The sequence below is a fragment of the Cricetulus griseus genome, chromosome 6 (assembly GCF_003668045.3).
Source record: "Cricetulus griseus strain 17A/GY chromosome 6, alternate assembly CriGri-PICRH-1.0, whole genome shotgun sequence".
Classification (NCBI taxonomy): Eukaryota; Metazoa; Chordata; class Mammalia; order Rodentia; family Cricetidae; genus Cricetulus; species Cricetulus griseus.
In genome coordinates this window covers 115,172,451-115,189,038 of record NC_048599.1, presented here as the reverse complement: position 1 = coordinate 115,189,038, position 16,588 = coordinate 115,172,451, and the positions used below count along the sequence as shown (strand labels likewise).

At 42.5% G+C, this 16,588-nt stretch overlaps 1 protein-coding gene across 11 annotated transcripts in view; it reads left to right on the top strand.

The window, feature by feature from the left end:
- Positions 1–16,588, top strand: part of Tanc1 (tetratricopeptide repeat, ankyrin repeat and coiled-coil containing 1) — a 226,975-nt gene that overhangs the window by 74,346 nt on the left and 136,041 nt on the right. For all 11 annotated transcript variants that reach the window (XM_027420370.2, XM_027420369.2, XM_035446868.1 and 8 more), the window contains one exon: positions 13,318–13,397. In XM_027420370.2, coding sequence (XP_027276171.1) covers positions 13,337–13,397 — 61 coding nt within the window. In that variant the 5' untranslated portion in view covers positions 13,318–13,336. The remainder of the gene's footprint in view (positions 1–13,317; positions 13,398–16,588) is intronic.

Genomic DNA, 16,588 nt, shown 5'->3' with positions numbered 1-16,588 from the left:
CTGCCATCACCTTCATGTGAGAGAGAGAGCAGCTGTGTCCACTTAAAAATGTCTGTCCCAATCCAGCCGGGGGTGGTGGACATTTCCTTCTAGAAGGACTGGGAGAGAAGGGTCATTGGGAAGTCACCTGAGTGTTCAGCCGTTCCTCCCCATTTGTATGCAATTCTGCCTTAATTGCTCAGGGCCTCTTCTAGTGGTCTGGGGAAGACTGAGAAGGGTTCCATCTATCTGTGTGGCCCAGAGGAAGCCAGATCCATGCAGGGCAGAGACTTCTAGTGTGTCTTCTTTCAGGGTCAGCCACAGTAAGCCCAGGGCTTTTATTGTTTCCCCAGGGTGAACTTGGGTTGGATTTGTACTTTGGTTTGTGGTTGGAACCTTCCGAGGAAGCAGGAGAATCAGGAGATGTGAACAACATCCAGAGAAGGAATTTCAGTAACAGTGGCCATGAATAGTTTCCCCTGTAAATTGGATGAGAGGAGGCAGTGCAGGTGCTGATGCTGGCACTGGTGTTTTGCCTGTGTGTTTGCCTGTATGAGGACGTCAGATCCCCTGGAACAGGAGTTACAGACAGTTGTGAGCCGCCATGTGGGTGCTGGGAATTGAACCTCTGGAAGAGCAGCCAGTGCTGGTAATTGCTGAGCCTCTCTCTAGTCCCCCACACTTAATTGATGGGAGAAGAGGTAATGTACCATGGGCAGAATTTGATTCAGCTTCACTGCATTTTCTTTTTCTTCTTCTTTTTTTCCTTTTGCTATTTCAAAACACATTTTTTTTTTTTTCCCCTGTGTAGCCCTGGCTGTCGTGGAACTCGATTTGTAGACAAGGCTAGCTTTGAACTCAGAGATCTACCTCTATCTTCTGAGTGCTGGGGTTAAAGTTGTGCATCACCACTGCCTGGCTTCCCCACTGCATTTTCAATATAGGCACACCCAAACTTTAGATGTTCAGTGGCAAAAGCCTACAACATTATTACATTGTGTAAAACTGCCAAGAGACCATAAGAGGGCATCAGGCCATTCCTTGCCACAGGTCCTACATTTAACAAGTGTTAAATGATGAAAAATGGAATTCCTTTTTAACATGGAGATAAATCTTAGGAATATGAATCGATGCCCGTGTGATACAAATGTGTCTCCCAAATGTTCTTCTCCACTGGCAATCTGGCCCGCCTCTCCCTGTGTGTACAAGTGAACTCCTCTCAGGCTTTAGTGTATATTCTGTTGCATAGTGCCTGTAGGCCACAACACACTAGTTGGAAATAACTGGGTTGGACGTCTAGAAAATCTGAGGGATGGGAAAGTAGGTACCTCAGTGGAGGCAGCTTCTTTTTCAGGATAGACTTGAGGCCTAGGATGCAGCTTCCTCTTTCTCCCATTGTGGTGATCTGTTATTTATGATGAATTAAAGCTTGCCTGAGGATTCAGAAAGCAAAGTCAGCCACAAGCTATAGTGATCAGGCAGTGGTGGCACACACCTTTAATCCCAAGACTCAGGATTAAGAGGTAGACTGATCTCTGTTAGTTTAAGGCCACACTGACTACACGAAATTGATCCAGTCCTAAAAGTAACAGCTCACACAAAGGTGATCTCAGTACCCAGGATCACAGACCTTTAATCCCAGCATTAGGGAGATATAAAAGATAGGAGCAGGGTCTTCAGTAGTCAGTATCAGGCATTGAGTCTCTAGCCATGTTGAGAGCATAGCAGTCTGAATGAATCTGAGGAGCAGTGAAGTCAGGATCAGTTTGAGGATCGCCCCTTTGGTCTGAGCCGAGCTAGTTAGTGGCTGGCTGCTTTGTTTCTCTGATCTTCTGCTTAAAGCTTAAACTCCAATATCAGTCTCTGGATCTTCTATTTATCCTATTACATCCCATATAACCTCCTTGAAAAATAAGCATTTCTTTTTTTATTTTGGCCAACTTTGCCTGTGTTTGACTTGTTCATCAAGGCCTGGGAGAGAGAAGGCATAGAGACTGCTTGTCCAAGGCCTGGAGCTATTCAAGTCAGGCTGGTGCCTGGATGGGCAACAAACAAGGCTGGGGTCACATGTCAGCTCTGTGACAGGCCTGTCTGTGACCCTACAGAGTGGAGATAGATAATACTTTCCCCAAAGGACAGTTTGAAGATGAAATAACTCCACACATGCAAAGTGCTCAGAGCAGAGCCTGGCATATGTGCTAAGTGTTGCTGTCCACATATTACAATCCCTTGGGAGAGGTTGAAAAAAAAAAATGGGTCTTGGTGTGGTAATGCACATCTTTAATGAATTAGCTTCCATCCTGGTCTACATAGCAAGATCCAGGATAGCCAGGACTACGTAGGGAGACCCTGTCTCAAAGAACTGAAAAAAACAGGGAAAGAAAGAAAGAAAGAAAGGAAGAAAGAAAGAAAGAAAGAAAGAAAGAAAGAAAGAGAAACCCAAAACACTACGAAGTCCCCAGGACTGGAGAGATGGCTCAGTGGTTAAGAGGACTGGCCACTCTTCTAGAGGACCACGTTCAGTTCCCAGCACAGACATAGCAGCTCACAGCCATCTCTTACGACATGTTCTTCTAGTGTCCATAGGCACTAGACACACACATGCAGGCAAAACACCCACAAGCATAAACATAAAATAAAATTAAACGAAAAACTGAGACCCCAAACCTCTCATCCTAATGAAATTAGGGCATGTGGAGGTTATAACCTCGTTCGTAGTCATTGCCAGTTTCTAATGAAGGGGAAAAGGGATTTTTGAGGCCCTTTTATTCTGGGGCATTAAGTGTAAGATTCATCTGTCAGCTACATAAGCAAGAGATTTTTCTGTAATGAATAGCTGCCTTTCACAGGGCATCTTTGAAGTTGTCTGACCCTTTTCACTTTGAGGCCAGATGCAGTGCAATTTATAAAACTTAATTTCTGTAGATTTCTAATAGCAGACTTCATCCAGCTGGTGTTGATTGACTGAGTGCCTTTAACACTTTTAAGAATGTCTTCAAGGTCTCTTCCCTTTTCATAATAAAAGCTTACCACCAGCACATCAGCCTCCCTTCTAGGCATTCCTTTTTTATGGTGATCATTTGTCAACCACTGTGATTTACAGTGGGAATGTGAACAAGAAATAATTTCTTCTTAAAAATGGCAGTACCTACTGGTGGAAGTGACCTGAACTTAGCCAGTCTGGGGGTCAGGAACTAGCGTACCCTTTGGCTGAGTAAAAGGGGGAATGGCTTTCTCTCACATTGTATATGGGACCTCTTCTTTATTCAGGGAGTTGATTGACATGTGTCAGGATGCATGTGTCATGTGTCAAGGGAGATTGTAGCCCTTTTGAAATACATGTTTTCCTAACGGGAAAAAGAGCAAGTGTAGCTTTCAGAGATGGTTTATATGGAGCTAACCTGAGGAGGGTTGGGAGTTGGATCTCCAGGGAAGACTCCTGTGGCTTGGGTGCCATCCTCCACAAAGCCATGGGAGAGGTGCTGAGACCGCATTCAAGACTGTGGTTCCTGTTCAAGCCCCAGGACATCTTCTAGAGCTTTTGGTCTCATGGCCAATGTTGGCATTCCCCAAGACCACCTGGGCTGGATCCGCCTGCTATAGCTTCACCTTCTTTGAAAGTCATCTTTTCTTTGGGGGCTCCTGCTGTACTCTTTTTACCTTCCTACCTCCCCCTCTCTCATTTTGAAGGGAGCTCAGTACCCAAGCTTTCTTCAAATCAGTTCTGGGGTCAAGTTCGAGCTCTACCTTCATCAGTCCTGTCGATTTTAACCATCTGGAATGGGTACAGGTCCAAAATTTAAAATCCCTTTAAAACAGTCAGGTTCTCTTCAACTTCCTCATTAGCGCTCTTAGCATTTGTGTTTTGATGTCTGAGATGTGACATTGATTTTCTCTGTGTCTGTCTTGTCTTCCTGTTCTCCAGGGAAGACAAACTTTCATAGCATGCAGGTGGCTCTGAGCCCTGCTGGGCTAGGAGTTCCCAATTGATGCTTTACCCCTATGCTGTGGATGTTTCTGGTGCTGGGCATCAAAGGGGGAACTGTGGTTCCATCATTTGATCCCTGGCCTGGTCTTCTGCCTGTGCTCCGTGACAGGAGCTCTTCAGTTGTCCTTTTGTCTCAGTGCTTATCTTTCCCTCTTCCAACAAGGCTATTCTTCTGAGCTTTTATCTACCTTTCTCACTTTATTTCCGTATGGAGAAAGTAGATCTGTAAACTTGTTAACCACCCAGAGATGGTTAACATTGTTGCCTTTCTCTTCCATCCTAGTATGCTTGACTTTGTTCCTTATGGTTGTCACAGAACAGATACTTAGGGATATGTGTGGAGTGAAAACGTCACAATTGCTAGTTTTCAAAAGAAAACCAGAAAGATCCTTCATATTTGCAAACCCCCAAACCCAGTGAGAACTGTCTATTTTATGCTTAAATTGGGAGATGAACTGCAATAGGGTCCGTTCTATGGGAAACAGACTGAGGAGCGGCCTGAGGGGGCCTTTGTTTTCACATCCTTCTCGTGCTCTCTGTGAAGAATTCCTTCTTCCCAAATCCATATAGGTGGGACACCCTGCAACATGTATTTCAAAGACTTTGAGACAAAATAGGTCATAGACTTTCTCTATGGCCAGCTCCTTGGTAGGAAGGGAAGTTAGGGGACTATGCCAGACTTTATGGCTTGCTTTAGGGATGAGGAATTCTAGTTCCTGTGGCCCACCTTGGGAAGGAGGAGTTCTGACACCAGTGACTGACTGTGGGGAAGAATGGAAAGCAGGAGGAAGGTCAGAGCTTTGCTGGGAGGCCTTTCATTTGCCTTTAGTTAAGAATATTCATCATGCCAAATGTAGGCTATCTGAGCCCCAATACTAGCCCAGTGTTCCTTCCCCTGTTGGAAAAATCTGGTTGTAACCCCATTTCTGCAAGGGTTTGCATTTTAATTGAGCATATTCCATTTACTAATTTCATAAAAATGATAGTCTTTAAATTTTATTTTATTATTTAGGTGTGTGTGTGTGTGTGTGTGTGTGTGTGTGTGTGTGTGTGTGTGTACACATGTGGCTGCCTACTGAGACCAAAGGAGGGTGTTGGGTCCCCTGGAAACTGGAGTTATATAGAATGCCTGATGTGTGTGATAACATAATGCTTCTTCAGAAATGCCTGTTGATGTTGCAAGGAGAAAACATGCTTGGCTGGGCTGATAATGCAGGCTATCCCAGGCTGTTGGGCTAAGCAGGAGTGTCAATAACGTGAGGTTAAATAGTGTATCTAAGAGATGGAGATTCTGGGATGGAGTTTGTACTGGCTTGCTTTCTCTGACAGACCTCAGTATCTGTGTGGTAGGAAATTGGTAATTCAACCATTCTAGTCAGGGGTGTCCTGCTGCCTGGGTGAAGGGGAAGTTTGCTTAGGGAGGACACCTTGGGAGTGAGCAGGGTTCCCTTCAGGACTGGAGTTCCACCTTTGCACTGATCTCACAGGAATGCAGCTCTTGGTTATTTCTAGAGCTGAACTTGTCCTGGTTTGAGGAAGAATGCATTGATTTCAGACTTGGGCTTTTCTGTCATTGCCCTGATCTGTTTTGTGTGCATATTTGAAATACCAAAACAAAATCTTTTTGTAGCCAGTGCTTTTAAGGCCTGATGAGCACAGATCTGTTTTTCATGTATGAACCAGAGAACTCTGACCTTAAGTTTGGGAATGAATACCTGGTACTATAAGAATTTTAAGATAACTAGTCAAAACTTTGGGGAGAGACTTGCAGTTCACTGTACTTTCCTTTTCTTAGTTATTTGCTGGAAGACATTTGCTTTGTGTAAAGAACCTTGAGGTGCTGTGGGGAATTTGTAGAACTGAGTACTTTTCACCAACAAAAACATATCAGTGGAAATGGAATGTGCAACCATTGTTGCCTGGTACGATGTGGAGAAGACACTGATAAAAGTTGGACTGAGCAGAGCCCTTCTCAGTTAATAGGAAAAGGTTTTGTATACAGAAGGAAGTAGAAAAGCCACTTTCCCCTCCAAAAGGGAAGTTTCCTTTTGGCCAAGTACAAAGTGAACATAGTCATTTTTAGCAACTTGAGATATATTCAATATTTAAGAGGACTAGAGTATTTTAATAAGGTGTAGGTGATGTCATTAAGATAGGGAGTTTCCACTCTGTTAAACATTGAATGCGCATGAGTGTCTGTGTGTGCAGGTGCTAGAGAGGAATGTGGAGTGTCCTGTGCAATCACTTTCTGTCCCACTCCTTTGAGAACAGGATGTCTCACTGAGCCTGGAGTTAGGTTGGCAGCCAGCAAGCTCCAGCGATCCTTCTGTCTTTGCCTCTCAAAGTGCTGGGGTTAAAGAAGTGTAGAACCACACCATTTTCTTTCTTTCTTTCTTTCTTTCTTTCTTTCTTTCTTTCTTTCTTTCTTTCTTTCTTTCTTTCTTTCTTTCTTGTTTTCTTGAGACAGGGTTTCTCTGTGGCCTTGGAGGCTGTCCTGGAACTAGCTCTTATAGACCTGGCTGGTCTTGAACTCACAGAGATCCACCTGCCTCTGCCTCTCGAGTGCTGGGATTAAAGGTGTGCACCACTACCACCCGGCACCAGTTTCTTAATGTAGGCATGGAGTAGTATTTGAACTCAGGTCCTCAAGCTTGGGTATCAAGTGCTCTTAGCCACTGAACCATCTCTCCAGCCCCAATTTGTTTAACATTTAAATTCATGCATTGAAACTTAAAAAAAAATTCACGTTATAACTATAAATTTGCTTAGATTTTAATATCATATCTTTTAAAAAATTGAATCTAACTTACAATCAGGTAAGTAATAATAGAATTGGAGACTCAGTTTGTAGCATCAGTTTGAATAGCACACACTGAAAGGTGAGGTCTTTGTGTTGGAGAATACAGCCTACAGGTACCATATTTTCCAGCTGTGCATGTTGAGGAAAACCAAAGCCAATCCTTTGTCCCAATTGCTTCCCAGTTGTCTTACTGTTTTTATATGTTCAGTCTCTGAGTCCAAAAGATGTTCCTTTACTTGTTCAGAGCTGCATTGTAAGGATTGTGGGTTCCTTTGTATTGGCAGAGGAGCAATTATCCATTCATCAAGAGTTGGGCTTCCCCAACCTCATGGGATTCTCGGGTGATGTAGATGGTGCTTTTGTTTTCAGGACACTTCTGTGAGGCAGGTTTCTCATGAATTCCCAGGGCACCTCTCCAGACTTCTTCCTGTGGCCTCTTCTGCTTTGTTGTCTCTCGCTTATGTTATTCTATAATGTTTAGTATCTTGTAGGTTGTGCTGACCTACTGCTACCATACATTTCCTTTCTTTGGATAAACACTGTGACTAATACATAGATAAGCCCACAAGGCCTTCCCTACACAAGTCAAAACCAAATGGGCTTTAAAAACTTGAGTTGCCTCTAACTAGAACTAATAAATAAATTAAAAAAAGCAAAAAAAAAAAACAAAACTTGCTAACATGAAGGATGTTTTTGATGCCTCCCTTCTCTGAAGTAAAATGGCTCCTAATAGTCACACGCAGCATGATTTTCTGTATTTCATTTGTAAATATTAATCTTGCTTCATTTATTTTTTATTTATTTTTTTATTTTACAATTTTACCTGTTAGGTAAATGAATGTTTGATCTGCATGTATTCACAGAGTCCAGAAGAGGGTTTTGGATCACTAAAATTGGAGTTACAGCCAGTTATATGAGCTACCGAATAGGCGCTCACAACCAAACCCAGGTCTTCTGCAGGAACAGCAAGAGCTCACAACCACTCAGCTATCTCTTCAGCTCCACTTTATTTTGATCAAAGAAAGGAAACATCTTCAAAGAGTTTTGTTTTGAGAAGATAGGTTGGTGGAAAGGAGATGCTCCATGAATTGGAATGTGTAGAACATGAAAGTTTAGGTGTTTTGGATAACTAGACTGACATTTTTAGGTTAATTTAGGTGTGAACTGGAGGGGGATATTAGGAAATGCAGCAGATCCTTTATAAGTTTCTAATCCCCTGATGTCCTACTGGATTTGATGTATTCCTTGTATGTAAGAATATATAGGAATGTTCCTGTCTTTTTTGAGACAGGGTTTCTTTTTATTGCTTTGGAGGTTGTCCTGGAACTTTCTCTGTAGACTAGGATGGCCTCAAACTCACAGAGGTCTGCCTGCCTCTGCCTCCCGAGTGCTGGGATTAAAGGCGTGCGCCACCAACGCCCGGCTGAAGCAATGACTTGTAGTGATTGACAACTGTGATGGATTTACCTTCTTTTGAATTTTTCTTGTTGATTTCCTAGGGTGTTCTGTTCTATGACCAATGGCGTATACCATGTACTGCAAATTTTGTGCTATATGAAACAGCATTGTGTCTGTCCCCAAAGAGTTGATTAGCTAAAGAAGAAATACTGAAAGTAAAACTTATGATGAATAGCTTAACTTCTAGAGAATTTTGGTGCATTTTTTTGTTTTTGTGTGTGTGTATATGGTGTGTGTGTAGTGTCAGTTCTCACCTGCCTTGTTTGAGATAGGTCTCTTATTTATTACTACAGCCAACAGACTAGCTGGCCCTGACCTCCCAGAGATTCTCCTCTTCTGTCTCCCATCCTACTATTCGGAACACTGGGATTGCAAATATACATTCTCTTGTCTGTCTTTTCTGGCTTTCCTTGAGTTCTGGGGACTTGAATTCAAGTCTTCATGTTTTTATGGCAAGTGCATTTTCTATTGAGCTGTTCCACCAGCCTCTACATGTTTTAAAGGATGAATTTATGGTGCCTGGGAAACTCAAGATGCCAAGTGACTGATTATAACAAATAAGGAAATCTAGTTGATCCTAGAATATTAGCCTTCTCGGGGTAATGATTCACCCTTGATTTTCTTTTAAATGAACATCTTGGGAAACTTGCCTCTGTTAATTTTATTTAGTAGCCTAAAGGTTACTCCATTCTTTAGTTGGGCTATGTAACATGGCGTTTTAAAATCTAGCCCCTTGACAGATGACAGAAGCAGCAAGGTCAGTGCCTCTTGCATGGTTGTAAAGGAATTTTCTAATTATCATACCTTAAGTTGGTCACTAAGACGACCCCCATTCCAGAGATCTTGCCCCTCAGGGGACCAGGAAGACTGGACAGATGGCCCTTACTGTGTTCCTCCAAGTTTACTACTATTGGTTAATATCACACCTAAGCATTAAAAACTCACTTTTCATGACTCTTTGGGTCTTCGTTTTCGAATGCTTCCATGTCACATAAGACCTTGGCTTTCCTCCTGTCAGTCTGTCTGTTACTGAGGTGTCAGCCATGAATCTTGTAGTGGGCAAAGAAAAGATCACACTTGTGCCCTACATTCTCTTCCTGAAAATAAATTATCTGTCTGTCTGTCTGTCTGTCTGTCTATCTATCTATCTATCTATCTATCTATCTATCTATCTGTCCATCTATTTACCGATCTTTGTCTTTCCCCACCCCCAATGCTAAGGATAGAATCATGAGACCAGTAGTCTCCCACCATGCTGTATCCCTGGATCAAAAGTGTCTAACTTAAAGTTGTAAATATTAGCCATGCATTCTGAAATCTCTCCGTGTCTCTGCTTTGGGCCTCATTATGTAGTCTTGGCAGGCCTCAATCATATAGTTCTCTTGCTTCAGGCTTCCAGATGGATAGCCTTAGAGTTTGAGCTGCCAAGCCCAGCTCTGAAGTGTGTTACCCTTCATTTGATGCAGTATCTTACTATGTAGCTTGGGATGATCTTAAGACTCTTGGTGACCCTTCTGCCTCACCCTCCCAAGTGCTGAGACTACAGGTATGCAGCTCAAAAAAGGGTTCTTATGAGGCAGAGATTCTCTGTGTAGTCCTGGATGTCCTGGAACTCGCTTTGTAGACCAGGCTGGACTGACTCTGATTAAGGAGTTCAACTCTACATTTTTCCCACATTCTTCCATGGAAGCTTCAATTTTCCAGGGCAGAAATTGAGGGAGGGTTCCCACTTGGCCACCTTACATCCATGCTTTTGGTGTCAAGCATGGTATTTGCAGTTAAGATAAAGGACATGGCATGTGCTTCACTTTATAACACTTGCTTCTAAGTACTTCCTTGTAGCATACATAGTCTGCCTGTGTAGCCTGAGATCTTCTGGCAGTTTCTTTTTAGCGTGCTGGGTTTTCAGCACTTGTGTGTGAATTTCTGTGTCTGGAATCAGGTGTTTGGGGGGGGGGGTTGGGGCAGAATCTGCGTCTTCTCTATTTAGTTCATATCAAGTCAGCATTCACACTATCAGAGGGAAGTGACAGTGGTTGCCCACTGGGAAGGAAGTGTATGCTGAACAAAGGATGTGTTCTGAGAGCTTACCTCTTGGTGCCATTGCCATCAAAGAATTTCTGCTGTTTTTCTTTGGTCCTCTAACTGGGGTCAAGAAACTTACTATTCTGTAAAATGGATGGGACTTGGCAAAGTGATGTCCGTTAAAACAAAGCTCACAAGAGCATTTATTTAAATTCAGAGCACCAACTTATTAATTAATTCACTCTCAGAATCATGTCTACCCGAAAATCAGACCATCGTGTGACTGGAGCAGCACACCATAGTGGGCTGATGGTGGGTTAAAAAAAGGAGCCAAGTTAGGTGCTTCATGGAGACAATGGAGTATGAACAGGGGGAGGTAGTTCCATCAGACCCACACTGCCACTTAACATGGTTCTTGAGATGGCTGTATCTATTTCCAGACCTGTACATAGGTTGTGTGCGTGTGTGTGTGTGTGTGTGTGTGTGTGTGTGTGTGTGTGTGTGTGTGTGTGTGTGATTAAGTTCAAAGACACAGGTACAGTCAGGTATGCTAGATGACCTTAGAATACAGTGTAGCCTGGTTTCTTGTTATGGCTTCTTTTTTGGCCATCCCTCATGGATTTTGGGCCAGATAATTTTGCATGGCTCAGTTGGATTTTTGTTGATTTCCGAATTTAATTTGCTGGAAAGTCTTTGTGTTTTCCCCCTTGCCTGTGTGGTGTGATGTGGTGTGTGTGTGTGTGTGTGTGTGTGTGTGTGTGTGTGTGTGTGTGTACGTGTGCGTGTGTGCACGTGTGCGCGCGCGTGCGCGAGTGTGTGCGCACGCCTCTGCACACATGCTATGGTAGTAGTAGCATACTTATTTTGTACTCACATATGGTCCATTTTTCCATGTCATTGTTTTGAACAGCTTTTATAATAAAATTTAGTCTTTTCCCCAAGTCGGCTATTAGTGAAAAAGTGAGAACCTGGGAGAAAAATTTACAGTAGATATTTGATAATCTGTTACACTAAGACCGATGACATAGATCTAACCTAAAAACAGCTGAGCTCCTGACACAGGCCAGCAGGACATCTGGAATGAGGTGCCAAAAATCAGTGTCACCTAGACGTTACTCTGTAGCATGGTGGGTAGCATGGTAGTTCTGCTGCAAGTTAGGAATGACCTGATGGCCAATTAAGGGCAGCTTTGTGGACATAAAGCTCTCTGCGAGAGCCACAACAGCATGTGTGAGGGGCCTAGGACAAGCTAGTGGCATGGTTCTGCTGGTGTTTTCCTTTTTTAGGTGTGTAGCTTCTTTCCACTGAGTTACAAACCGAGACAGTTAATCTGACGAAGAAAATTTGTATGCTTATTAAGTATATATTTTTTATTTTGCCCTTGACTTCTTTAAATTAAAAGCAAACCAGCCAACCAACAAACCCCAAAACTCTTTACAGAAAGTCTTGCTAGGTAGCTCAGGCTGACCTGAAACTGGTGATCCTCTTGCCTCAGCTTCCTGACTACTGGGATTACTGGTGTGTGCTACCATGACTTTCATGGCCTTTTAAAAACACCACTTTGAGCACAACTTTCAGGAGAAACTGGTGTTTCTAGGGGTGCCCCATATGGAAAGATGCTTCGAAGATTCTAGAAGAATTTCAATGGCAGGACTGGACCTGAGCTGTGTGTAAGGCTCTGTTTGTAGGAAATTTTAACCCTGATAACCACTGTGGCTTTCTAGATATTCTCCTCCTAATGTCTTTGAGTTTTGTTTGTTTGCCCAAAGCTTTCACTGCTCTGAGAGGAGAGGCCAGCCTGCCAGTCACTGAGAGCCTGCTGAGGAAGATGAGCCCAGCTGGAATTTTGCACATTTGGAATCAGGCCTTGCTGTTAATTAGCTGAGTGACCCCTGGGTGGACTCAGTCTCCCAGGGTCTGTTTCTTCTTTGGTAAAACAAAGGCTTGGAAAAGTAAACACAGGCTCTGACCACATGATAAGAAAGGTCACTCAGCTTGCTTATGTTGTGGCTCTGTGGATGGCAGCACATCAAGACTCCTTGTCCTCAGTGGGCTCCACAGAACTGCTTTACTCTGAGCATTGACATGTGGCTTGTCACACAGAGGCCACCTGAAGCTCTCGAGCTAGGCAGGTTTGGGAATTCCTTCTTTAGTGGAAGTCTTCCCCTTCTTCATGCTCCCCCCATCCTTGTGGGTTTGGCACTGCTTGCTTGCCTTCTGCCTTCTTCTTCTTGGTGCATCAGCTTCATGAGGAAATAATAGTGCCATTGTTTCTTGTTGTAGAGATGGTTTCCAGTTTCATCTTAATCCTGGGCCATTGTGTTGTTTTTACAAACTCAGTTCAACACTCCCCACTCCCCCCAACCCCCCATGCAAGATGCAATTCATTCTTTTAAAGGACTCAGCAGCCATCCACAGGCCTGTTCTCATCTCCTTCCCAAAGTCATAACTATATATAGTAAAACTGCACGGGAGTATGCACTGTTTAATTGGGCCACCTGGCATCAGGGTTAAAATGGGTTCCATCTGTATTTAGTTTGCAAATGCTTGTGAGGTATGTTCCAATCCAGTAACCTTCCAAAATGGTTTTTGTGGGTTTATAATTAGTGGCACCTGTAAAACATTTCTTTTAACCATGTAGCTTCTTTCTTATTAACCATAATCTTTGCGATTTCATGTTTTCTTTTCGTTTTTTTGTGAACTGGAGCTGGCAAACTCTTGTTACCTTGCCAAATCTCTTACTTCTAGCAATGGGCCCAGGTTTAGCCTCATAACCCTAATTAGATGTGGAATTCGGGGAATGCGGTGCATGTGGCTGTTGTAACTTTTATAACATGACAGTGAACTTCTAATGTCTTCATGGAAAGCTATAAAGCATTCTTTGTGTCTCTGCCACCTAGTTGCTTCCCACCACATGTTTATTCATAGGAAATTCATATAAATCTCAAGGTACTTCTAGGTTATCCTAAGGAATCTTTCCTGAACATGCATTACACATGAGGCCACTATGCAAACAATAGTCCCCAATTTTTCCCCCTACATTTAACTCCTTCCCTTTTCTCTTCAGAGACTAAAGAGTGCTGACAATGTTGAAAGCTGTGCTGAAGAAGAGCCGAGAGGGAGGAAAGGGAAGCAAGAAGGAAACAGGTATGTATGCAAGAGAGCATGATTTGGGCTACTATGGTGGGTGGCACGGGGGGGGGGGGCAGATCCCACCCCTTCAGGCTAGGTAGGTGCATGGCTTCAAGACATACAATATCAATATCAAGCCGTGTTCTGGTTGCTGGGAGGAACTCTGTAGTTCTTAAGTTGTTTTTTTCTTTTTCATTATGAGAAGTGATGTTGGAAAGAAGTTTCAATTTTGAACCAAACCCTTTCCCCCCAAAATGTTAAAGGTTCATAATTTTAACAAATCATTCAGATCCAGAAACATCATTAAGACATTAAAGGATACCAGTTGTGTTTAGGAATTTGATTTCTAGAAAGCCCTTTCCCTTGTCCTACATGGAGTTGAATTTTATGTCTGACCAACTGTTGCCTGACTGGTTCTTGTGTTTTTGAGTATCGAGTTTTATTCCTAACAGGTGTAGCCCCACTTAATGCCAGACTGCTCACTCACTGTGAGAGGAGTGGCTTAAGTTGGCTTTGGTTTCCCTTTCTGTCTGTCTGTAGTGTTTTGGTGCATACTTGGCCACTGTGACCCGAATAATATCACATTCCATGTGGTAACCTCTTCTATGGTTGTTCTGGTCACCCACCAGTCAGTCTTGTGTTCCAGTTTCTCTTGATAGAAAGTCTATGCATGGTGTATTTGTATTCACAGTTAAAATGAGCTTTTGGAACTACCCTGCAATTCACTCTTTAATCTCACGTGAAATCTACTCTTATTGGCAAATGGCTCCTTTTTTAAAGTAATATCAAGTAATATTTCAGTTTTTCTGTCATAATATTATAGATAAGTAAACTTAGTGTCACCAAGTATAATTAACTTTTAATTCAAAAGGCCTATATACTGTTAATTTGTCTCCGTGCTTTTATAAGGGACTCAGTAGACCTAAATGTTTTGGCTATATGGGACCTAGATAAAGTTTCTACTTATTACTAATTATTCTTGAGACCAAGCCTGCAAAGTGGCAAACTCACCTCAAAAGAGAAGCCTTTATTCCAAGGTTGCTGTTAGGATTCTATTACACACTTCTCATTAATGCCTGGGTAAACAGATACAAAGCATAGAAGGAAGCAGATTTTAATGATATAAACAGAAGGCTGCATAGTTAGCTCATAACCTTAGAAAATCAACCCCTAGCTTTGAATAATTAATTAGAATTGTTGCTATGGAGAAATTTTAGTTCACATAATTTCTTTCTAGGGGCACATTCATCCTCTGCTAGGTCAGGGCCAAAATGTCTTTCTCATTATCTTTTTCTGAAAGCAGTTAATTTTTTTCCCAAAGTTTTGGCTCATTTGATACTAATTCTAGAGACTGTATTTGTTGCCTTCGAAACCTTTGTAAGTTTTAGCATAAACGTAGATCCTAAGCTGTCTTGGGATGGAGCTGCCAGGCAAACGGGTACCCACCCCTCTCCTTCCCAGAACCAGGGTCTGCAAGCCAAACTCCCTATAGAGTAATGGAATCTCTCAACAATGATCTTCCTCTTTCACGGTTCCAGGACCATGGGAAATAAGTTTAAATGATGTTCAGCACCTGTGCCTTCAGTCTGGCCAGGCAGCAAGCATAGCTTGCCTTAGGTTTCCAGTTTCAAAACATGGGTCTTGGGGTTTAAGTCTCCCTTTGGCCTTTTAAGAGTAACTACTGCTTTTTCTGTGAGTCCTGTCTTTGTAATAGTTCCCACACTCTGGGTTTTTTCACTAGGGCACACCAACTTGAAAATATAATGGGAACATTTTGTATAAAGTGTCTGTGCGGTCTGTGTTCTTTGCTGTTAACTGGAACCTGGTTTCTGTTGTGTTGGGAACAAAGCAGTTGGGATTTTACATCCAGATGAAGTTATGTGAAAAGATTTGGGTACTTGGAATTTGACTTCTTTGTTGAGTTCTGTGCCAACTCTCATCATTTAATGGAATCCTAGCTGAGTTTTTCTCTAAGTTAAAGCTAGCAGGTCTGATACAGCTGTGAGACTGGCAACAACTTCTCTTCCATGGAAAGGTTTTGCAGTGCTGTTTCCAATTAAAAGCAATCTTGTTTGTTTGTTTGTTTGTTTTCCAAGGCAGGGTTTCTCTGTGTAGCCCTGGCTGTCCTGGAACTCCCTCTGTAGATCAGGCTGGCCTCCAACTCAGAGATCCGCCTGCCTCTGCCTCCCCAGTGCTGGTATTAAAGGCTTGGGCCACTACCAATTGTTTGTTTTCATTTTTTGGTGTTGTTTCTGAGGCAAGGTTTCTGCATGCAGCCCAGCCTGGCTTTGAGTTTATGCTCTTCCTTCCCTTGCCTCCCAGTTGCTGGGATTATAACCCTGGTCCACCACCCCTGGCTAAGTATTAACAGCTCTTCCTCACAGCCACAACTAAGGATTCAGCCTAGGGCTGTCAACCTACAAGTGAGCATTTTGCAGCTGAGCTGTTTCCCTAGAAGTATTGAAAGCTTTTCTTCTAGCCTCTGTCCCAAAAAGAATATATCCTTATGCTGGGTGGAAAAAGTTAGCAAGTGTTGAGATTCAAAGTGTGTGTGTATACACATATGTATATATTTATTTATTAAAATGTGAGATTGAATCCCATTGGCTGAACTCTAAAATTTTGCAAAATTCCCTTTTAAAATGATTATACTTTTTTTTTTTTTTTAATGCATGTAGATGGGCAAAATGTCAGTTTCTGCAAGCTAGAGAGGCATGTTGGGGAATGAAATATCAAAATCTTTGAGTGTTTTTGGGATGCATGTTCTCTTTGTCCTTGTTGAAGTTCCTTCTGTAAAAAATGAGCCACATCTGTTTCTTGGCCTTGAACTAGATCTTTGGGAGCAAAAATAAATACCGAGGGCTGGCAAGATGGCTCAGCTGGTGAAGTGCTTACTTCCAAGCCTGAAGGATGACTTACATTTGATCCCCAGGACCCACATTCTGGAAAGAGAGAATTAACTTCTGAATGTTGTCCTACTATCTCCACATGTGTGAAACCCCCATGCATGCACACACAATACACATATAAATGTAATTTTAAAAAATCAGTATTTAGCCACAGAAGAAAGGCGTGTTAGACTAAGACATTTATTTTTTTTTTCTACCTGTTTTCATGGTAGAGTTTTGATTTAAAACAAATCCAAGAAACGCCACCTTTTTTTATCCCAAAGCCCTTCAGAGGTTTGCCACCTACTCTTATTTATT